The sequence below is a fragment of the Humulus lupulus genome, chromosome 9 (assembly GCF_963169125.1).
Source record: "Humulus lupulus chromosome 9, drHumLupu1.1, whole genome shotgun sequence".
In the NCBI taxonomy this organism is placed as follows: domain Eukaryota; kingdom Viridiplantae; phylum Streptophyta; class Magnoliopsida; order Rosales; family Cannabaceae; genus Humulus; species Humulus lupulus.
The window spans coordinates 108434844-108458363 of record NC_084801.1 but is presented as its reverse complement, the minus strand read 5'-3'; the positions used below and the strand labels follow the sequence as shown (position 1 = coordinate 108458363).

At 38.1% G+C, this 23520-nt stretch overlaps 2 protein-coding genes across 7 annotated transcripts; both read left to right on the top strand.

Moving 5' to 3' along the window:
* Window positions 1-728: 728 nt before the first annotated feature.
* LOC133801074 (protein HIGH CHLOROPHYLL FLUORESCENCE PHENOTYPE 173, chloroplastic) lies at window positions 729-22610 on the top strand. Of its 6 annotated transcripts, none has more exons than XM_062239213.1 (17): window positions 729-878; window positions 1273-1527; window positions 1613-1771; window positions 1929-1979; window positions 2290-2424; window positions 2581-2604; window positions 2782-2893; window positions 3357-3482; window positions 3602-3651; window positions 4370-4528; window positions 4618-4713; window positions 4802-4917; window positions 5025-5148; window positions 20138-20251; window positions 20454-20534; window positions 21653-21838; window positions 22105-22610. In XM_062239213.1, exons 1-16 carry the CDS (start codon window positions 819-821, stop codon window positions 21794-21796), a joined length of 1806 nt encoding a protein of 601 aa, XP_062095197.1. In that variant the 5' UTR covers window positions 729-818; the 3' UTR covers window positions 21797-21838; window positions 22105-22610. The 6 variants fall into 6 exon arrangements, with proteins under 6 accessions (XP_062095197.1, XP_062095194.1, XP_062095195.1 ...); XM_062239210.1 differs by having other exon boundaries at window positions 1273-1562; window positions 1645-1771; window positions 21653-21813; window positions 22117-22610; XM_062239211.1 differs by having other exon boundaries at window positions 1273-1562; window positions 1645-1771; window positions 21653-21813.
* Window positions 5158-7123, top strand: LOC133801076 (uncharacterized). Its single transcript, XM_062239215.1, has 2 exons — window positions 5158-6590; window positions 6771-7123. The coding sequence occupies exons 1-2, from the start codon at window positions 6338-6340 to the stop codon at window positions 6929-6931; spliced, it is 414 nt and encodes a 137-aa protein (XP_062095199.1). The 5' UTR covers window positions 5158-6337; the 3' UTR covers window positions 6932-7123.
* Window positions 22611-23520: the final 910 nt, after the last annotated feature.

Below are 23520 nucleotides of genomic sequence, written 5' to 3'. Positions count from 1 at the left end.
GTTGTTAGCGTGTTGAACGCGACACAACAAATGTGTTACTAAGGATATGACGTAATTCATAGGGCGGACGCGTCGAGGTTATTCGAGGACGAGAGTTCTAGTTTACCTCATAGAGGAGGTTTTACCAGTTTATGCTTTTACTGGTTACCTCATGATGTGACATGGACAATAAGTGTGCCATGATCACATGATGTATGGTTATGATTATGTTTATGAAATCTTATGATTACGATATTAATATGATATGATTATGATTATGAATTATTATGATATGTCATGAGTTTAAATAACATATTAATATTCCTAGTAATAATGAAGAAAATTATCATTCATAGAAAGTTAGAAAAAATACTAGACTTGAAATTTGATATAATTTTTTTTTCAACCATGATTAAACAAAACATAAAATTTGCTTTAAAAAAACAAAACTTAATTTTTTTTATATATACAATTTATATTATTTTATGAAGAATTGCGCATGTGCAAACCTATTTACTAGTTTGTAAATATACTTTTTAGACAAACTACGAAACGCATAATAGATACAAAACGAAATACAAGTAACAAGGCTATACTGTTTTATTTATTTTATTGCTTTATTTAGGGTGTTCTAGAGAGTCAGAGACTATATTTATTTATGTGTCACAGCAGATCCTTCAAGATGTCACTGTTGGGTTGGGTTGGTATTTGTGTGGTCTAGATTAACTTGTAATAAATATCAGCAATATAGACAACAAAAGTAAGTAGTAATACTATGTATTGTAACCTCTCAACATTTTCATTTTATCATTCCCTCTTTAAAAAAGAAAAAAATAGAGATGGACTGCACTTCAGTTAAGCTCCCTTGTTCTTTGTCTTCTTCCATCCTCAATCTTCAGGTGAACAAGAAAATGCTTTCCATTTCATCTATTTTTTAATTTCTGTTTTCGTGTTTTTTCTTACAATAAAGTAGCATGAATTTGTAGAGTATAACCTCTGATGCTAAAGATAACCCAAGTTGGCTATTTTTTTTTGGGTTAAAACATCTGATTTGGGATGTGGGTATTATGGCTCTAAGTGTTAATGTTACATAACTTAAATATTATGGCCTGCCAAGCCTCTGTGAATCAATATTTTCTTCTTGTGTATTATGTGCGTGTTGTTATGTAATGGTTATTCGTTATTTTCAGCTTTTTTTTTGTAGAGAACAATTTATAGTTGGCATTGTCTTATCATCTTTGAATTCATGGTCCTTTTAATAATTATAAATTTAATAATCAATTGTCATTACAGGGTTCTTCATCACCTGCTTGTAGAAATCTTTCAAGCAACTCTTTACATCCTCACTTCCTGTCCCCGCCACTTCCTAATTCATTGGTTCAACGTAGTCATAGACCACACTCTTCTCTTTACAAACCAAATTCAGGTTGTGTCTCTTCAAGATTTTATAGAGGGTTGATAACCTCAGAAGCTCAAAAGCAAAATTGGGATTTTGTTAGATTCTTCAAAACAATATATTTTTTCAACGGGTCCCCATCTCCTGCTAAGGTGGGACACGGTTTCTCTGCCAAATTCTCTCTTAGGTAACCATTTCATGCCTCAACTAACAAGGATTCATTTATTATGTGTTTAGTTCTTTGAATTTCTAATCGAGAAACTATCCAGCCCATCACCTAGTACCCCAGTGCAAATGGAAACCTCCGGCATTGTCTTAGTGGCTGGAGCTACTGGTGGTGTAGGTAGAAGAGTGGTCGACAACTTGCGGAAGAAAGGTTTGCCTGTTCGAGTGTTGGTAAGTCTTTCTTCCTTTGTGACAGTGAACATACTTGTTTTCCTGTTCTCTAAAATATTTGAAAATTATAATTAACAAGTTACCTTATCCGTGAAGCTTTTGATAATCTTTGATTGGGAGAGCGTATTTTTCTTTGATTGGTTTTTTATTTGTACAGGTGAGGAATGAAGAGAAGGCAAGGAAAATGTTAGGGCCGGACATTGATTTGGTGAGTTATAAGCAACTTTTGCTTTGTTGAGTAAGCTTAGTTGCAGTCGGTATTAATGACAACTGGTTAATTGTATAAATAGGTTAACATTTTTTTTTACTGTAATAAAGTGGAGTATCAAACTTGTTTGTGTGTGGTTTTCTGTTGGATTCTTATCAGTGAGCTAGTCCATCTCTCAAGATTTAACAATCTTGATGAGTGCATTTTTTGAGTACATGTATAAATATAGTACTGCCTTTCCATTTTGTTTCTTTTTTTTTTTACATAGTTGACATAAATTATCATTTTTCGTCGTAAAATAAAATGTTAGGTTGTAGGAGACATTACTAAGGAGAGTACTTTGGTTCCTGAATACTTCAAAGGAGTGAGGAAGGTTATTAATGCTGTTTCTGTCATTGTTGGACCGAAAGAAGGAGATACTCCTGACAGGGCAAAATACAGTCAAGTATGTTTGCATTCATTGTTATATTGTAGATTTGGGCTTTGTTAAAAAATGTCATTCTGCCAATTCATTTAGGATTTCATTTTTGGTGCTGTGTGTTTACTTATTTTTTTTTGTTCCTATTTAGTTGCATGACATCTCAACATTGTGTGGTAACAGGGAATCAAGTTCTTCGAACCAGAGGTGCCAGTTCTCATATCTTTCTTTGTATATTTGGGATCCAGCTTATTACTAAATAGGAAGTTACTTTATGACTCAACACTTTTTTTTTTTTTTTTTTTTGCGTACAAAATGACATCTATATTATCATTTTGTTATCTTAATGACTGTTAAAAACATCATTTTGACTGCTGAATGCAGATCAAGGGGGATTCACCTGAAAAGGTGGAGTACATTGGGATGAAAAATTTGATCATTGCAGTGAAGGGGAGTGTTGCACTTAGAAATGGTAAACTGGTTTTTGGATTTGAAGGTATGTTCGGCCATTTATCTTAACCGTCACTTTCCATGCTGTTGCATAACCCTTGATATAGCTCTTATGCACAAATAAGACATGGAAACAAGTAAAAGTTTTATTTTCCTTTTAATGTGTGAAATTAAAGATGTTATTTGGTGCATATGTTAAATTTCATTTCTAACATAAACTTTGAGATACATGAAATTCCTAATATAAACTTTTAGAGGATTATTTATTAAGAAGTGAACATGTGTTAGTTGTATCAAGATTCATGACACACTGTCTCTAATGGAAATTAGGTACACATATGTCATTCTTCTGGCCTATAACCTTTAAAGGACATCTGAACTTTTTTTTTTCTATTTATTTAAGTTTTAATTTGACCAAAAATCCTCATTGTTGCATGGTATTATCTGCACTTAATTTGGCCATGAATTATGTTTAAATTCAAATTATTTCTTCCCTTTATACTTTGCAGATAATATATATAAGGAACTTGCCTGGGGAGCTTTGGATGATGTTGTTATGGGAGGTGTTAGTGAAGGTGCATTTCAGGTTGATGCAAATGGTGGTGAAAATGGTCAACCAACTGGGATTTTTAGAGGTTTCTTCTTGTCAGACACACAAACTAAGAAATTCTCTTATCTCTATGTTACTTTTAATTCTTTCTCAAATTAAAAAAAAACGTAAATTTTTTATATTTATCCGACATGTCTCGTTCAGGTGTAGTCTCAACTGCGAACAATGGTGGCTTTTCAAGTATCAGAACAAAGGTACAGCGAATTTTTCTTCATTTTCCCTTGTAATTGGACTTGACCCTATAATTAGTGTTTAAATGCAAATTATAAGGTTTGAGCAGTTGCTGTATTCGCTTAAGGTTAAAAATAAAAGAGAAGACTTGCTGATATGAATCTATGATTTTCCAAAAATCAAAATTTGATTTACTATAACAAGTACTTTCTCTGCATTGGATCTGCTTAGAATAGTTATATTTTTCCATGTTCATCATCTAAGAGTTTGATGCTGCTGCCAAGGTACATTCTCAGTTTTTTTGTTCGCAATTTAAGTAGCAATGGAAGTGCAAGTGTAATTATTTTGCTGATGCCATAGAATTTTCTGCTCATTTTTTAGTTCCTTTCATTCTGTACTCAACTACTCGTGATATAAAATTAAGGTTTGTTAGAGAGTCCACATCAAAAGTGTGTGAGAACATTATACCATTTGTAAGAGCATTGTTAGAATATTAGCTGTAAATTAGCTAGAAATTAGGGTCAATTGTAATTATTTTATTTCCTATTTTCTATCCTACCTTCCTAATTTAGTTTCTCTAGTATTGTATAAATATATGTTATTTACATGAATAAAATACATAATTTCATTCACCATTTCCTACAAGCATAAAATACTCTATTCATCGCCAATTGTTTTTGAGATGTACCCCATATTTTTCACCATACACCTCATTCTACTTTCATCTCTATTTCTTTTCAGAACTTTTCAGTACCCGAGGATCTCTCTGCTTATGATGGTTTGGAGCTGCGCCTGAAAGGTGATGGTCGTCGTTATAAATTTATTGTTCGGACTAGCACTGATTGGGATGCTCTTGGTTATACAACAGCCTTTGATACTGTGGAGGGCCAGTGGCAATCAGTGAGTAATATCATGACCTATTCAATATAGATCACAAGGATATAGATAGATAACATCAATTCCTCATCTGTTGTTATGTTTTCTTTCAGGTGCGCTTGCCATTTTCTTCTTTGAGGCCTGTTTTTCGAGCAAAAACTATATCAGATGCCCCTCCACTTGACCCAACTAATGTTTTGTCATTTCAGGCATGTCTCTCTACATGACTATTTATGCCTTTCTTTCATGCTTCAAGATCTTTAGGGTGGTTTTTTTATGATATTAAAATCAATGCAGCTTATGTTCAGCAAGTTTGAATATGATGGAAAACTAAATCCCACATTTGTGGAAGGTGCATTTCAGCTTCCAATATCAAGCATCCGAACTTATATAAAGGAGCCTATAACTGCCAGGTATAATAAAGTCACATGATGAATTTAACAAAATGCTGGAGCAAAATGTATCTCTTGTACTTTTTTGTCCAAAATTGTTGGTTTAATTGATTTTATATTTTCTGTAGGTTTGTACATGTGAGTTCTGCAGGAGTTACTCGACCTGACAGACCAGGTCTTGATCTAAGTAAACAACCACCTGCCGTCCGCTTAAACAAGGAATTAGATTTTATCCTGACATTTAAGTTGAAGGTCTGTAGTTTGAACTCAATGCAAGCTTTCGTTGTTTGGGGTGATTGTGTTAGAGATTATACTTAGGTTCTGTTAAAATCAATTTAGAGTTTGTTATTATGTAACTATTTAGCTAAGTGAACATCTGTGTTTGGTTACAGCTGTTAAATTTTGTTATGGTGTATTAGTCAAACTCTATAAATACAAAAATCCATTACTTAATTGGAGCTTTTATCAAACACTTTCTATTCTTTACATGGTATTAGCCAAAACATCGATCCTCTTCTTCAACTTTCCTTTGTTTCTTTTACTTTCTTGATTCTTCAATGGCTTCCGACACTTCTCACTGCAATGCTCCAGTGGTAGAATCTCCTGCTCCTCCAATGCAAACTCCTTCGTCTGGCTTCTCTGCCCTCCCTGCTCAACAACAACAATTCATAGCACTCTCTCAAGCTCTCAATCACACATTGCTAGTTAAGCTCGATCGTTCGAATTTCCTTCTGTAGTGTGCGCAAATGGAAAATGTTATTCTTGCAAATGCCATTGATGATTTCTTGGTTGGCACCAATATCTCTCCTGCTCAGTATGTCGATGGTTCCACTTAGATCAACAGGGAGTTTCTCTCATGGCGCTGCAAAGATCGTCTTATCCTTAGCTGGATATACTCGTCTCTCTCTCAAGAAATCATGTTCTAGATTGTAGGACACACAACTAGTGCTATTGCTTGGTCCGCTCTCAGCCAAATCTACTCTTCCTCCTCCAATGCTCGCATCATGCAACTTCGTCTCCAGTTGCAGACCATCAAGAAAGGAGGTACCCCTATGCTTGACTTCATTTTAAAGGTTATGATTCTTGCAGATCAATTGGCTATTGCCTCAGAGAAAATCTCAGATAGAGATTTGGTATTATATCTTCTTGCTGGCCTTAGTGCCGATACAATTCCTTTGTTGTTTCTGTCACTTCAAAATCCAAATGAATTTCCTTTAAACAAGTCACCAGTCTCTTTTTGGCTCATGAGACTCGTTTGGACCAACAAAACTCTGTTGATGACTCTACCACAATTGCTGCTAATGTGGCTTTTCGCCAACAACAAGGTCGCGACACTCAATCTTGGAATCGTTTCAGTCAAGGTCGTGGCAATCCACATTCCTCCTCCAACAATTCAAATCGAAGAGCTCAACATGGTCGAGGAAATGCTCATGGTTGTCGCATGGTTTGTCAACTCTGTCTTCGACCTGGCCACAATGCCTTCAATTGTTACAGAAGGTTCTATCCCAATCTACCTGCACCTGCTTCAGCTGCGTCAACCTCTGCCCCACCAGTTTCTGCAATGGTTTCAAGTTCCAGCTCAGTTGCGGATGAATCTTGGCTTCTTGATAGTTGTGCCTCTCATCACTTAACACCTCATGAAGTAAATCTTGACAATCAGGTCTCCTACTCAAGCAATGACTCTGTAACAGTTGGTAATGGCTCCTCACTTTCTATCAATTCCATTGTCATTCTTCTATTCCCACTACTAATCATTCTTTTCGATTAAATAATATCATGTTCCCAAACTCTCTACTAATCTACTTTTTGTGTCTAAATTCTGCCTTGATAATCATGTCTTCATCGAATTCTTTTCTAATCATTACAACATCAAGGATCTCACCACCAAGAGGTGTTGCTTCAGGGTTCACTTGAGCATGGCCTTTACTCTCTCCAAGCAGTGAAAGCTCTTCAATCTTCACAAAGATTTTCTCCAAAGTCGGCTTTTCACTCTACCCATTTCAGCTTTTACTTCACATGTTTAGTTTCAGTCTAGTGTACAAAAACTTGCTGTCATTTGGCATGCACGTCTGAGTCATGTACATTCCGATATTTTTATATATTATAAATGTGAATTTAACGGAAATTGTTGGTTTCCGTTAGATATAACACTTTTTTTCTTAATTATCTTCTAACACCGTTAGTTTTCTAAACAAAGTAAATAAATTAAAAAATAATAAATGAGCCATATTAATTTCTCATCACATATTTTAAAATTTTATATTAAAGTATTTAAATTACTCTATCAATTATGTTTTAAAAACTATAACAAAAAAATATGTGTTTAAATTTATTATTTTTTTTCTTTTATTAATTATTTATTTTGTCATTGAATATATTTTGTTTATCCAAGCATATATGTAATAGTGACATAAATATACATATTTTTTATTTTTTTCGTTTAGTTTTTTTTAATGAGAAATTACTTATTTTAATTTCTTTAGCCATTAATTGAATAATATATTTATATATAAATTTTGTTCACTTTAAATTTTTTTTAATTAAATAATTAAAATTTGATCAAATGAACTTTTAAATTAAAATCACCTTATATAATATATAAATCAAATGATAAGTCCCCGGGTTCGGCTTGTGTACTATGAATATGCTACTGTTTGTATTAAAAGGTGTAAGATTGTAACAAGCTATTAAGAGCCTTTAGTTAGGAGTTGAGGTGGCAGAAAAACCTTACCAATTTGATGCGGTGAGCTGAGGATATGGGACCTAAGAAGAGCACTAAGAAGGGCAATTTGTCCACACCCATCAACGAAGAAATGGCAGCATTGGAAACAGAGGTTTCCAATCAGTCCAGAAATTCAAGAACCATAGAACACAAACCCAGCAATTCACGACAAAGCATCTGTTAATGCTCCGATAACCGAAAATTTCAGAGGGAGTAAGTCAGCAGAGGGCATGTTGACTTAACAAAATTTATCCGGCAATAATTACCGCCATGAACGCCTCAAGAAATTGATCGACATTTGATGGTGACAATCCAGATGGGGGGATTATGCAGGCGGAACGATACTTTACTTGCCACCAATATGATGAGAGTGAGTAGATTGAGGCAGCCTTGATCTCTCTTTCTAGAGATGCCCTCCTGTGGTACCAATACGAGAACAAGAAAAGGGCCATTCTGAGTTGGGAAGAACTTAAAAGGTTAGTGCTACGCCACTTTCAGGACACTCAAACGAGATCTCTGTATGACCAATTTCTGCCAGTAAAGCAGGAGGGCTTAGTGACCGACTACAAGAAAAGTTTCATTCGATTTTTGGCTCCATTAGATAATATCTCATTGGAGGTTCAACTAGGCACTTTTATTAAGGGTTTAACACCCTCTATAAGAGCAGAACTGATAGTTCAGCGACCAAGAAATGTGGACGAAGCCATGGAGATCGCCCAGGACATAGAAGAGAAGTTGTGGATTGCCTCTTAATATCGCCAATGGTCGACTAATTTTAGATGCGCTATGGTACAATTTTTCAGCACTACTTCAAGCCTGATTTCGGCCAAGAACAACTACACTAAACCTGCAGTAGAGGTTAGGAGATTGACAGAGGCACAAATACAGCACAAGAGAGAGAAGGGTCTTTGTTTTCGCTGTGACGATAAGTGGTCTCCCGGGCATCGCTGCAAACAGAAAGAGATGAACGTGCTTATGGTACCTGAAGAAATCGATGAAGCCTCACCAGAACAAGATGTAGAGGATACAAACGAAGAGTTGGCTGAGCTAGACTCCACTGAAGTGGGAACGACAGTAGAAGTATCCCTTCAATCAGTGGTCGAGCTCTCCTCAAATAAAACTATGAAGATTACAGGGAAAATTTATTCTTGTGAGGTAGTAATCTTGATCGACCTAGGGGCATGGTAGGTTAGACCTGCCAATTAGTTAGCCAAACATTAAGAACATAATGAAAATGAATGAAAATAAATGCCTTCGTATTGATCACTAGGAGTTCGAGAGCCTAGTCTCTCCCCAAAGGGTTACACCCTACCATACTCTTCACACCCCACAAATAACTCTCACACTTGCTTATATCCTATTCCTCATTCTATTCCCGTGCACCTTACTCACAGCCTAGCCAAACTCTCATAACAACTTGCATACCTCCCAAATAACTAATTATTCTCCGCTGCCACCTTACCATAACATTTCCTACTCCTCCGTGCATATACATACGTTAAAGGAGGTCTATCAATACTGTCTGCCCGAAGTCTCACCTTGTCCTCAAGGTGAAAAATTGAGAAACTGGTTCTGTATGACGCGAAAATCCTCCCAAGTAGCCTCAAACTTCGGCAAATTAGCCCAGTTAATGAGCGCTTGTGGCGCTATCTTATGTGTACCCGATCTCACTCCCAACACTTCTTCTGGTTCCAACAACCATTCCAGCTCAGCTGTCACTCTCGAGGGCAACGACGACGCTTGCTGCTGCAGCCCAAGTGCTGCCTTGAGCATTGATACATGGAAAACTGGGTGGATTGATGCATCCGGAGGCAACTGAAGTCTGTAGGCAGCCATGCCCACCCGAGCTGTGATAGAGAAAGGTCCAAAGAAGCGAGGCGCCGGCTTCTCATTCAGCCTTTTAGCTACAGTTCTGTCTATATGGCCTTAGCTTAACATAAACTAAGTCACCCACCTTGAAGTTTACATCCCTTCTCTTGCGGTCAGCCTGCACCTTCATTTTCTGTTGAGCCCTTTGAAGATTTTGCTTCAGCAAGCAAAGAATGTCATCCCTACCCATCAAATTTTGTTCCACAGTTGAAACAAGAGTATTGTTTGGCTCAAAACGCAGCAATGGTGGGGGATCGCAGTAATAAATGACTAAAAGGAGTCATCTCCTTTTAGTACCTTGCAAATGGTGGGGGATCGCAGTAATCTGTTTGCCCATCAGATTGTGGGTGATAGACTGTACTTCGCTTCAGTGCAGTACCTTGCAATCTAAAAGGTTCCATCCAAAATAAGCCGAGAAAGACCTTATCCTTGTCCGACACAAGGGAGCGTGGTACTCCATGCAACTTGACAACTTCCCGAACAAAAATAGTAGCTATGGTGAGGGCTGTAAACGGATGTCTCAATTGCACAAAATGAGCATACTTGCTTAAACGATCAACCACTACTAATACGGAATCAAACCCAATCGAAAATGGTAACCCTTCAATGAAATTCATTGAAATACCTTCCCATATTTGTTCCGAAATTGGTTGGGCTGTAGTAAACCAACTGGAGTTTGTGCTGCATATTTATTTTGTTGGCAAATGGCGTACTCGGCTACGAATTTTTGCATATCCTTTCGCATTCCGGGCCAATACAAGTCCGCTGCCACTATTTGAAAAGTTCTAAAACTCCCGAATGTTCCCCCCCCCCCCCCCCCCCCATTTTACTCCCATGATACTCTTGCAGCAAGATTGGAATAAAAGGAGACGTTGCCGGCAAGCCCTTAAATTTTTGAGACCCTTGCACCATCGAATAGCCACCACAATCCTGCCCTTTCTCCAACTCGCGAACCACATTGGAAAATGTCAGATCCAATGCTATATGGGCTTGTAAATCCGATTTAGACAACACATTCGGAATTGAAATGACAGCCAAGGAAACCTCACCATACATGCGTGATAAGGCGTCTGTTGTCTTATTCTCCAAACCCAGCTTGTATTGTATCATACCCCAAAATCTTGGTCTGCCATTTCTGATACTCAGTAGCCATTAACCGCTACTCCAACAAATACTTTGAACTTCGTTAATCCGTCCAACAAATAGGGTCCCCCCTTCTGAATGGCCAACACTATATAGCCATCAACTCATGCTCATATACCTATTTGGTGCGAGCTCGAGGTGACAGAACTTGGTTAAAGAATGCAATTGGTCGCTGACTTTGCATCAAAACGGCGCCTAATCCCGATCTAGATGCATCGGCCTCAAGCATGAAAGGTGCTGAAAAATCAGGGAGGGCAAAAACTGGAACAGTACACATAGCTCGCTTCAGTTGGACAAAAGCCTCTTGCGCCCCCAGGTCCATCGAAAAGCATCCTTTCTTAGCTGGTTCGTAAGTGGACGAGCTATGCTTCCATACCCCTCGACGAACTTTCTATAATAACCAATCAATCCCAAGAATCCACTAAGCTCCTTATTTGTATTCGGCGTGGGCCAGTTAGCCATTGCTTCTAATTTGCTCGGGTCAGCCGCCACCCCTTGAGCTGAGATGATGTGGCCGAGGTACTCATCCTTTGTTTGAGCGAACAAGCACTTCTTCTTATTAGCATGCAAACTATGTTGTCGAAGCCTCTCTAACAACTCCAAGTGATGCACATGCTCCTCCAAAGAACTACTATAGATCAAGATGTCATCAAAGAACACCAAAACGAAATTGCGTAAAAACTCCCTAAACACCTCATTCATTAACCCTTTGAAAGTGGTCGACGAGTTGGTCAGCCCGAATGGCATGACGAGGAACTCATAGTGGCCTTCGTGTGTACAAAACGCTGTTTTTTCCACATCCTGAGCAACCGCTCTAATTTGATGATACTCGACTTCAAATCCAACTTGGAGAACACTTGAGCTCTGTGGAGCTCATCTAGTAACTCATCTATCATAGGAATAGGAAACTTGTCCGCCACCGTCTCACGATTCAATGCCCGATAATCCACACAAAACCTCCAACTCCCATTTTTCTTCCTAACTGTTACAGCATGTATATATTTGTCAATTAGTTATTAGTTAGATTAAATGTAGAGATCCTAATTGACATAGTTTCCTAAGTTAGCTATACTAGTTTGTATATAAATATGTATCATTTTTTCAATGAAAAGTAAGAGAATACAATTCTTTTCACCTCAGATAACATGGTATAGAGAATTAGGGTTCGAATTTAGGGTTTTCCACATTCAGATTTTCTTTGGGTTTATAAACACAAATTAGGGTTGTCTTTTAGGGTTCCATTTCGGAAACCTTATTTTGAAAAAAAAAAATTATTCTCACCGCCTGTTCTGTGAAGAAGTCCACCCTCCGATCGGTCGTTCGTCGGAGTTTGGTGACAAGAAGCCCTGTGCTTGAGCCCCACGTGCCGCCGTCCTCCTCCGCGACACTCCACACACTGGCGCGTGAGCGCGCGTGGCACAATTTCCGGCCGCCGTTTTCTCGTTGGTCGTTCTCCTATGCGTCTCTGGTTTGTCTGTACTTTGCTTTCGTCCATCTAGCTTCTGAATTTGAGCTTGTCAAGTTTTGTTCTTGGTCCTTTGTTGTGATTCTACCTTGGTTCTAGTGGTTGTTGCCTTATCTCTTGTTTAGGCTGTATGGCTGAGAACAAATCGTCGATGGTGACGGATGTGGTGTCAGTGATGTCTAAGATCACGAACCATAAGTTAAATGGTTCGAAGTATGATTGTTTGCCTTTATCTGAGGAGCATAGACAAAGATGATCATTTGACGAACGATCCTCCTGAAGACAATTCGAAGGAGAAAGCGGATCTTACATGGCTCAGAGAAGATGCTCGATTGTTCCTTCAGATTCGGAATTCTATTCATAGTGAGGTAATTGGCTTGATCAATCACTGTGAATTTGTTAAAGAACTAATGGATTATTTGGAATTTTTGCACTCTGGAAAAGGGAATCTCTCCCGCATGTATGAAGTTTGCAAAGCCTTTTACTGTGTGGAAAAACAAGATTAGTCCCTCATAAATTATTTTATGGCGTTCAAGAAGACGTATGAGGAGCTTAATATGTTGCTGTCTTTTAGTCCTGATGTGAAGGTTCAACAAAGCCAATGGGAGAAGATGGCTATTATGAGTATTCTGGTTGGCCTTTTGATTTTGAGTCTGCTAAGTCACAAATCCTCTCCAGTTTTGAGATCTCTCTCCAAGACGTCTTTAGTCACATTCTACGCATAGAAAGTCCTCCACCTGTTTTGGTTAGTGGTGCTTTAGTCACTCGAAATAATAATTATGCTCCTGGGAGATCAAATAATCATACAGTAAACAAGGGAGGTGGCTCGCAAGGATTTGAAACTCAAACGTCGTACTCTGGAACCATTATGTGCAACTACTGTAAAAAGCCAGACCATACGAAGTTTGAGTGTCGAAAGCTTCGGTACAAAAATCACCAAAAACACTTAGCCAACATTGATGTTTGGGGTCTTTCACCTATTTTGTCTAAACCTGGATTCAGGAATTTTGTTACTTTTGTGGATGATTATTCTCGTGTAACTTAGTTATTCTTAATGAAAAATCGTTATGAGTTTTCTATATTTTGTGCATTTTGTGCTGAGATCAAAACTCAATTTAATGTTTCCATTTGTACTTTGCGAAGTGATAATGCCAAAGAATATACATTTGTTTTATTTCACTCATATATGGTTCAGAATGGTATGCTTCATGAAATTTCTTGTGTTGATACTGCATATCAAAGTGGCGTCGCAGAACGCAAAAATAGACATCTTCTTGAAACTACACGAGCCCTTTTTTTTCAAATGAATGTTCCTGAATTTTTTGGGCCGATGCCGTTTCTACAACATGTTTTCTCCTTAATCGCATGCCATCCTCTGTTCTTAATGGTGTGATTCCTTATAAGGTCATTTTTCCCAATAAGTCATTGTTTCCAATTAATCCTAAGATATTTTGTAGTACTTGTTTTGTTCGAGATGTTCATCCGCAAGTCACTAAATTAGATCCCAAGTCATTGAAATGTGTATTCCTTGGTTATTCTCGTCTTCAGAAAGGGTATATGTGTTATTGTCCCAGTCTTAACAAATATCTCATCTCAATTGATGTTACCTTCATGGAAGACACATCTTATTTTCCATCCTCACCTATCTCTACTTGTCAGGGGGAGGATGATGATTTGTTGGTATACTCTATCACATCTTCTGATCCTGTCTCAGCCACAAACACAGCTCCAAACAGGCCTCCTATTACGCAAGTCTACTCCAGGCGTCCACCTCCTGATTCATGTTCTGCATATGCTCCTTCGTCATCAGATTCGGTCCCAAATGATGATCTTCCATAGCCTTACGCAAAGGTAAACGTCAGTGCAATTACCCTATGTCTTCTTTAATTTCTTATAATCACTTGTCGTCTTTATCTTGTTCTTTTATTGCTTTCCTTGATTCTATCCCTATTTCTAAAACGGTTCATGAAGCCATATCTCATCCTGGTTGGCATAATGCAATGATAGAGGAGATGAATGCTTTAGATGACAATGGTACTTGGGGTCGATTTACCTTCAGGGAAAATGGACTATATTGGATGCAAATGGGTTAATCTGGATGGGTCAGTTGCTCGATTGAAAGTCCGTCTTGTCGCTACGGGCTATGTTCAAACCTGTGGAGTGGATTATTCTGACATTTTTTCCTCGGTTGCAAAATTGACATCTGTACGATTGTTTATTTCAATGGCAGCAACTCATAACTGGCCTTTGCATCAACTTGATATAAAGAATGCATTTCTTCATGGTGATCTTCAGGAGGTGTATATGGAGCAACCTTCAGGTTTTGTTGCTCAGGGGGAGTATGGCCAAGTTTTTCGTCTTCAAAAGTGTTTATATGGTTTGAAACAGAGTCCTCGTGCTTGGTTTGGTAAATTTAGTCAGGCTGTTGAAAATTTTGGCATGATGAAAAGTAAGATAATTCTGTGTTCTACAAACAATCAGAAGTTGGTATCATTCTGTTAGTTGTGTATGTGGATGATAACATGATTACTGGAAGTGATACTGTGGGAATCATATCTCTCAAGTCTTTCCTTCGTACTCAGTTTTATATGAAGGACTTGGGGATGCTAAAGTATTATTTGGATGTTGAAGTCACAAGGAGTAAGAAAGGTATTTTTCTATCTCGGAGAAAATATGTTCTTGTCTTGTTAACTGTGACAGTAAAATTGGGAGCAAACCCTTTGTAGTGCTCCAATGACGCCAAACATGCACTTTACAAAAGATGGAGAACTATTTGAGGATTCTGAGATATATCGAAGGTTGGTTGGAAAGCTGAATTACCTTACTGTAACTCGTCTAGATATTTCATATTCAATCAGTGTTGGTAGTTAGTTTATGACATCCCCAACAATTCATCACTGGGCAGCGTTAAAGCAAATTTTGTGTTATTTGAGGTATCTTTTATGCAAATCATGGTTACTCTCATATTGAATGTTTTTCAGATGCAGATTGGACAGGTTCCAAAGTGGATAGATCCACTTCAGGTTATTGTGTTTTCGTTGGTGGAAATTTGGTTTCTTGGAAGAGTAAGAAGCTGAATGTTGTGTCAAGATCCAGTGTAAAATCAGAATATAGGGCTATGGCACAATCTGTGTGCGAGATAATATGGATTTATCAGCTCTTAACTGAAGTAGGTCTTAACTTCAGTACCCGCAAAATTATGGTGTGACAACCAAGCTGCCCTTCATATTGCATCCAATCCTCTATTCCACGAGCAAACTAAGCATATTGAAATTGATTGTCATTTTGTTCGTAAGAAAATTCAGCAAGGTTTGATTTTTACTGGGTATGTGAAGATAGGAGAACAATTAGAGGATCTCTTCACAAAAGCGTTGAATGGGGTTCGGGTTGATTATCTTTGTAACAAGCTAGGCATGATTAATATTTATGCTCCAGCTTGAGGGGGAGTGTTACAACATATATATAGCTGTCAATTAGTTATCAATTAGATTAATTGTAGAGATTCTAAATGACATAGTTTCCTAAGTTAGCTATACCAGTTTGTATATAAACATGTATTATTTTTTCAATGAAAAGTAAGAGAATATAATTCTTTTCACCTCAGATAACACTAACCAACAGAACTGGACTTGAGAATGGACTCGTACTAGACCGAATGATCCCTGCCTGCATCATCTCCATCATTAATCCTTCAATCTCGTCCTTTTGCACCTGAACATAATGGTATGGTCGAACTGAGATTGGGTCAGCCCCTTCTCGTAAATTAATTGCATGTTCCCAAGCTCGACATGGTGGCAACCCCGCTGGCATAGAGAAAAAAGAGCTATAACGATGCAGTAGATTAGTCACAACCTGTGGAATGCCCTCTGAGTCTGTCTCTTCCTTTGCGTGGAGTGTGCCCATCTGCACCAAAAACCCCAAGCCTTCATGCTCCATCGTATAAATTATTGCCTTTAGTGAGATTGGGGATTTTCATAAGCTCGGGTCACCTTATATCGTTACCCAAACTCCTGCCATTTCGAATCTCATCACCATAGTTCTCCACTTCACTTGCATGTTTCCCAAAGTCTCAAGCCATTTGATACCCAATATCACATCTACTCCTCCCAACTTCAAGGGCAAGAAATCCATCACCACCCTTAAGGCTCCCAAATCTAGCTCCACTTGGGCACATATACCCTCTGTCCTCACCTTTCTGCCAGTACCCAACATAATACCATAGCACATTGTGGGGGTTGTGGGGATTCCAGTAGCTGAGACCACATCCATAGAGATGAAATTGTGGCTTGCCCCACTACCAATCAATACTATGACTGGCTGCTGCCCAATATGCCATGCCAACTTCTTTGTGTGAGATGAAGAGACACCCACTAACGAGTTCAGCGACAACGTGACCAAAGTCTCCTCAGTACCCATCGCCACCTCCGAGTCTTGCGTTGGAAGTGGTGATTCTGCCATTGATGGAGCTTCCTCATCCATTGTCAGCATTACTTGCAGAAACTTTTGGTCGCACTCATGGCCTCGATGAAACTTTTTGTCACACTTAAAACATACTCCGCGAGCCTTTTTATTTTGGTACTTGGCGTTAGACATTGGCCAAGATGGTGGTGGCTTCGCTGCTTTCACGCTGCCGGATGGTGGTGTCATGACGGCTTGGGTTATGGACACAGGAAGGGTCGAGATAGACTTAGCAAAGAAATGATTCATCCCAACCCTAGAAGGAACAATTGGGCTCAAATTGGGTCTGATCGATGAGGCACGTTGCAAACAAGTGGTGGCCCTCTTCAATTTGTTGGACTGTTTCCATGATTTGGGCTATGCCCGTGGGCTAAAGAATGTGAAGAACTCCCTTGATGTCTTCTTTGAGGCCTTTCACGAAGCTCCCTTCCAAGATGTGCTCCTGAACATCGGGCATCCAAGATGCCAAAGCTTCCCATCTCAGGCGGTAATCTTTGACAGTGGTGGTCTGAACCACGGGCATGAATTCTTCTGAAATGGGCCCAATCGAGACTGCACAGAACTGCAAGAGACTCAACTGCTTCAATGTTGCCCATGAAGTAATTGGCCTTCTTTGATTTTCCCATCGGAACCACGTGAGAGCATCCCCATCCAATCCGACAATGGCGGTCTCAAGCATCAACGGTTCTGACATCCGAGTCAACAAGAAGTATCGTTCCGTCTTATAGATCCACCCGTCGTGATTCTCGTCGGAGAACATGGGCAACTCCATTCTCGGAGGACGATAGTCATGTCCATACATTGGAGCTGTGTAATACGACTCCGGCTATGTGGTGGTTGGTGGTGGAATGTGAACGTACGTCTGCGTGGGGGAAGGAATTGAGTGAGTAGAAGGAGAGCCCAAAACTGGAATTGGTGAATACTCCCCGTCGACTCCCCATCTTTGCCGATTTGCACTTGCAGCGGTCGCATCTGTGGTTGTCTTCCTCGTCGTTTGCAACAAGTGAACTAAATGCATGACAAGGTAATCCATCTTCTTCTTGATGGTTGGTAAACGTTAGACCTCTGATTTCAACACCTCAATGCCCTTAGGAAGGTGTTGAAACTCCGAACGAACCTCCATCAGGTCCTTCTGAAACTCCGACTACACCGCCTCAAACCTCTCATCCCAAACCTCCTGCACCTCAGCTTTCTTTGGACCCATGGAGGATCGAAGTCTCTGATACCACTTTTTTAAGTTAGACCTGCCATTTGGTTAGCCAAACATCAAGAACAACAGGAAAATGAAAGAAAATAAATGCCTCTGTATTGATCACTAGGAATTCGAGAGCCTAGTCTCTCCCCAAAGGGTCACACCCTACCAAACTCTTCACACCCCACAAATAACTCCCACACTTGCTTATATCCTATTCCTCATTCTATTCCCATGTACCTAACTGACAGCCTAGCCAAACTCTCATAACAACCTACATACCTCCCAAATAACTAATTATTCTCTGCTGCCACCTTACCATTACCTTTTCTACTCCTTTGTGCATATACGTACGTCAAAGAAGGTCTATTAGGGCAACACACAATTTCCTTTCTAACGAAATTGTGTTAAGTTGAAAATTTCTATACTGCCACAAGTGAATATGGGGAAACTATGGGCAATGGTGAATCTATGAAGAATTAAGGGGTGTGCAAGAATATGAATGTCCACTTTCAGGGAGTAAAGATTTGAGATGATTTTTTGCCACTTAAACTGGGTAGTGCAGATGTCATTTTAGGCCTCCAATGGCTTGTCACTTTAGGGATGACTCACACAAATTGGAATCTTTGAACAATGGAATTTTAAATAGGGAACCAACTAGCACTCATCAAAGGAGACCCAACACTTGAGAGAACTTTGGTCTGACTAAAAACATGTTCAAAGCCATCAAGGCAGAGAAGAATGGCTTCCTTTTGGAACTCAACCATGTAGGCTAAGAAAACACAACAATTGACGAAGAAATTCCAGATTTCATATGGCAGACTTTGCTGAAGAATGAGGAGGTTTTCTCTCAGCTTAAGGGGCTGCCCCCCAAACGATCCAATGAGCACGCCATTACACTACAACCAGGCGCACCTCCAATAAGCGTACGACCATACCGATACCCACATTTCTAGAAGGCTGACATAGAACAATTGGTGCAAGAGATGCTGTTAACTGGTTTTCGAAGCTTAGTGCTACTCTTTGCAGCTGGGGTTTTCTGTGTTCCAAGACAGAGTCCTCCCTCTTCATTCTTCATCGCCAAAGCTTTGTTGTGTTTCTCCTAGTGTATGTCCACGACATAATTTTGACGGAAGTGATCAACATCAGGTCGATGCCCTTGTCTCAGCTCTTCATCAAAAGTTTGCTCTATGCAACCTTGGTAAGTTACATAACTTTCTCAGTATCGAAGTGACTACCAGTCCTGGATAGCTGCACTTAAGTCAACAGAAGTATATTATTGATGTCCTAGCTTGTGTTAAAATGTTGGACTCCAAATCTGCTCCTACACCGGGCACCATTGGCAAACCTTTGTCCCAACATGATGGCGAACTCCTTGCAGATCCAACTGAGTACAGACGTATAGTAGGTTCTCTTCAATATGTAACCATGACTCGGCCGGACATCTCTTACGCTGTAAATAAAGCATGCCAGTTCATGCACTCACCCACCACTACCCATTGGTCAGCTGTCAAACGTATCCTGCGATATCTCAGAGGCACTCAAACTCATGGCATTACTCTTATAGCTTCATCTTCCCTACATCTTTCAGCATTTACAGATGCTAATTGGGCATCCAATCTTGATGACCGAAGAAGTACTGGCGGCTACTGTGTCTTTTTAGGTCAAAGCATTATATCTTGGTCTTCCACAAAACAGAAAGTGGTGTCCCGAAGCAGCACCGAATCTGAGTGTAGAGCCTTGGCAAATGTTGTTGCCGAGCTCACTTGGTACAAGCAGCTTTTCAACAAGTTACAATTGAGGATACCAACACCAATCATTTGGTGCGACAACATTTCAGCTTCTCATCTTGCGTCCAATCCCATGTTTCACGCTCGCACAAAACATATTGAGATCGACTATCATTTCATCCGAGATATAGTCACACACACGGCAGTATCCGTCCAATATGTACTGTCTGAAGATCAAGATTGACTGTTCTTCCTAGACCAATCAATTTGAGGGGGGTTGTTAGAGATTATACTTAGGTTCTGTTATTATGTAACTGTTTAGCTAAGTGAACAACTGTGTTCGGTTACAGCTGTTAAATTTTGTTATGGTGTATTAGTCAAACTCTATAAATACAAAGCTCAGTAGCTCAATCCATAACTTGATCAGAGCTTTAATCAAACACTTTCTATTATTTACAGATTGAAGATTGAATTTGCATCCTTTCCCAATCTAATTGTGGTATTAAAAAATGGGCTGTCATTTTGTATTACCTTCTGTTGATTTTATGTGTAAAATAGTTTATACCGCTTTTACTATGTTTTTTGTGTATTTCTGGTCATTTTGATAAGCATACAATATATATATTTTCAATTTTTGTTTCTAACTGTTGAGTTTGCAACAGGGGGAAGATTTGATAAGGGAAAGTGGTATACCGTATGCAATTGTGAGACCATGTGCATTAACTGAGGAGCCTGCTGGAGCAGATCTCATATTTGATCAAGGAGACAACATAACGGTATATTAATAACCACCAATTTAATGTTCTTTTTGTTTTCTAAATGAGTAACTAGTGCTAAATCCTGACTTATGCAACTGTCCAATATTGTTAGCCAACATTCCAGAACATGAATTTGGTTACAGATAATGGTGTTCTTATTGATACCTATTTGTTTTTCCCTGGTAATTGGCTGACATTTGCTATTGTTAAATACATACAGGGTAAGATATCAAGGGAAGAGATTGCTCGGATATGTATTGCTGCTTTGGATAGCCCATACGCGTGTGACAAGACTTTTGAGGTTATACTCTTACCTCTTCAACACATATTTTGTCATTTAGTACTCCGTTGTCTATTTCTACCATCTTTTCAACTTCTACAAAAAAGAAATATCTGAAAGAAATATATTTATATGGTTAGAGAGAGCTGCATTTTTGAGTGTGGAGTACCAAGTTCCTTTCCTAAATTTTCAAGTGCCACTGAGTCAATGCTAGTTTTGTCAAGTCTTGTTTAAGTCAGAAATTATGCCTCAGTTAAAAACAAGAAATAAGAAACACTAGCTATGATTGTTCAATTAGGTAGTGCGGACTAGAGCTGTAAATGTGGCCCAACACGGCCCATGTCGTGCTGTGTCGGGCTGGCTCACTTTCCTTATTCGGGTTGGCCCACTTTTCTTATTTGGACCCACTTTTAGGCTCATTTTATTATAGCAAAAAAATATAAGAATGGGGAATTGAACCCTCCACCTCCTCTTTAACAATCAATGGACTCACCACCAATCCAAATACATTTATTTGTTTAAATTATAGTTTTAGATATTTATATATACTTTTTAACAATACTTTGCACAAAATTATATCAAAGATAATTATTAGAATTTGAATACCTAATAATAAATACTAAAAATTTTAACTCACAAATCTTAAAATAAATTAATATAATTATAAAAATATAAAATTGAGAAAAATAATAGACTTTTATTATTATTTTAATTTATAGATAATTGACAAATAAAAATTTATTATCATTATTAATGTCAAAATATCATGCTTTTTATCGTGTCGTGTTTTCGGGCTAGTTTGCTCGTGCTTTCGTATCGTGCCTTCGAGCTTGTCGTGTCGTGCCGTGCTCAGGCCCATGTCGTGCCGTGCTGTGCTGTGCTAATTTTCAATTCGTGTCGTGCCTGGCCCAAGCTCAATATTTTTTCGTGCCGTATCGTGCTCGTGCCTCCCGGGTTCGTGCCGGTTTCGTGCCGTGCTAGAAAGCCCGGCCCGTATTTACAACTCTAGTGCGGACTATTATCCTTGTTCCACTTCATAACGTAGATTGAAGCTAATTTAATGTCTTTCATAGTTACACTGGAAATATTCTTCCGATTTGGTAGCAGCTTTGGAATGTCACAAACTTCTTCCTTTACAGGTAAAGAGTGTCATACCATTCAGCGAGCCATTTACTGCGGACCCTGAGAATCCGCCACTGAAGGACTATGATGTTTATTTTAAAAATTTGAAGGATGGAATCACAGGAAAAGAAATCCTAGAACAAAATCCTTTGCCAGTTTGATGCCCAACACATTGCAGGTCTACTTTTCAACACTAAATCTATGTAAGTTTGATGGAAATGTTCATATTTGTTTATTCCCTTTCCTTTTGCATAAAATTTGTAATAGTGCAAATTACTTTGCTTAATGCTCAACATGTCAAGTTTCATCCTAAAAGAGCTGTTGAATTGAAGCATGCATATTAGCTATTAATGCTTTCAACCCATATTGTTTTCTCGACAGTTGACACTGTAAAGTTAGTATACACATAATATGGTAGAATTTCTGTTAACCGCACTATCTAAGCTTCAAGTGAAACACTTTTTTTTAGCTCTGATTACAGGTGTACTCATAATAGAGAAAATAGTAGAGGTTGTGAATTCAAACGATTCAGTGACGAGGAGCTGAAAAAGTTATAGGTTTGTGTTGGAATGTTTGTCTAACACAGAAGGGAGCGCTTTGCATCATGTAAATTCATAATCGGCACATTATTTCAATAAATGTATATAAGCTATACAAGCTTCTCATTCATTATATTGTCAAAGGTCTTGCCACGCACAATAGATTATGACGCAAAAGAGATTTATTTTCTGTTACCACGCACACACATTATGTTATGTTTTTCTATTTTGGCAGTTCTGCTGGGAACCTCTTGTGTGTCAACTTTTCATAGAAGTTTCGTAAGTTTTCTAGTCTTGTATAATGTAATCCTTAGGCTTGCATTATGAACACTTCTTTGTAAAGCAGTAATAGTCATTGTCAGTTTCAACTGCCTTCTGACAATCACAAACTCTGTTATTTCATATTTGTTATATATCATTTAAACCTTCACTGCCACCAACAAACTATTATTTTCTTTTTTGGGAAAGTTCTCGTTTAACTCAGCTTCTCATCTCACATAATAATGATGCCACCACCGAACTATTCTTACTTTTCTGGGAAAGTTCTCACTTTACTCTTCCCATCTCACATGATAATGATGACAATGTTTAGCTGTAATACCAGTCTTAAAGACCTTTATCAATTACTACCAATCTTTTTCTTCTACATCGAAACCATCCCCACATGCCAATTTAATCTAAATATTAATATCATTGGTTCCGAACATGCTCAAACCTATAAAGGAAGTTGATCACTTGTATTTAATATCCTTATAGGGAAAATCTAGTACAGTATCAATGGTTCCCATACCATAGGAACTTTATTATTTTATTATTATATTCTCTCACCATTCAAGAGGATGGGCCCAATTTCCCTCGAGAAGTATTTCTTTTTCATTCTAAGAGCACCCTTAATGAATGCTCTATTAGATTTTTTAAAATACCTCTCTAAAATACACATTTTTCTATTTTACCATATATTAGTTTCTCTGTATATTTTTCTACATTATTTAAATATTATATATTTAAACATATTTTATTAATTAAAGTAAAATAAAATAATTGAAAAAGAAAAAAGAAATAATAAATATATATACTAAATGGGAGAGAGAGCTTATAAAGAAAAATAATAATATGAAAATATTATATAAAGAATATGTAAATGTTTTGTAAATGTAGATATGGATTAATTAGAGTTTGTGCATAACTATTATAAATATATATATATATATATATAAGGAGTTGATGGAAGATGTTTTTGTGAGTTTTAGCTAAATATTATAGAGAAAGTATATTACAAAATACACTACCAAAACATATTTTTTTTATAATTTACATCAAACTTTTACATTATACTATTCATCAGC